The 736-nt window shown below is 56.0% G+C and overlaps 1 protein-coding gene across 1 annotated transcript in view; it reads right to left on the reverse strand.

Annotated features, from left to right (window-relative positions):
* Positions 1-260: 260 nt before the first annotated feature.
* FRMD4B (FERM domain containing 4B) overlaps positions 261-736 on the reverse strand; it is a gene marked incomplete at both ends in the record, with an annotated part of 10,804 nt that continues 10,328 nt past the window's right edge. Inside the window, one exon of the mRNA XM_008947713.1 lies at positions 261-724. Within this exon, the coding sequence (XP_008945961.1) occupies positions 261-724 (464 nt within the window). The remainder of the gene's footprint in view (positions 725-736) is intronic.

Raw genomic sequence — 736 nt, forward strand, 5'->3', positions numbered from 1 at the left:
ACCCACGTGGCTCTTTGTTCTTCTCTGGGCTACTACACTTCCAGAGAGCAAAAGGCAGTTTTACTCACAGGAGAAGGCAATGAGCAAGTCTTCCTTCCCAAGCATGAAACACCAAGATCCCAGTTTGCCATCTGCCTTGCTGGACAAAGCTCTAGCCTTGGTCCTAGTCTGCTGACTTTCGGGCAAGGGAGGGGGGCAGAGTCTGATGCACAGCAAGGACTGATATAAAAACACCCAGTACAGAAGAAGTGAGACATTACCCGAGGAGAACGACGACACCCGGCTGCTAGGAGAGCACGGCACCTGCAGAGCAGCAAAGCCCAAACTCCTTTGAGATCCTCTGTCAGACTCAAAGCCCGCCTGCAGGCTGTGACCCTGTTCCTTTTGACTGGAGGCACGCTGGTACCAACCACGGAGATGCTCTGCTACTAAGGCCTTGTGAATGTTTTTGGTTATATGCTCCGTTTTAGCGACCTGCTTCCTGGGAAGCCGCAGGGTGGCGTAGGGGTTGTGTGGCACTCTGTCCACCTCCTCCTCGTGGTAGGACCTGAACTCCCTGTGCTGGCTGTACCCGTAGTGCCCCGGGGAGCGGTAGGAGGGGTTGACGCTGTACTGCCCCTCCGTGTCGCTCTCGTACAGGTAGCCCCCGTTGTAGTACACCTCAGCCTCGGCGTAGGGGGAGTAGCCAGCGATGTAGTAGCTGGAGGAAGGCTGCTCCTGACCCCTTTGGTAGTCA

Source organism: Merops nubicus, unplaced genomic scaffold (genome assembly GCF_000691845.1).
Source record: "Merops nubicus isolate BGI_N331 unplaced genomic scaffold, ASM69184v1 scaffold15839, whole genome shotgun sequence".
Taxonomy (NCBI): Eukaryota; Metazoa; Chordata; class Aves; order Coraciiformes; family Meropidae; genus Merops; species Merops nubicus.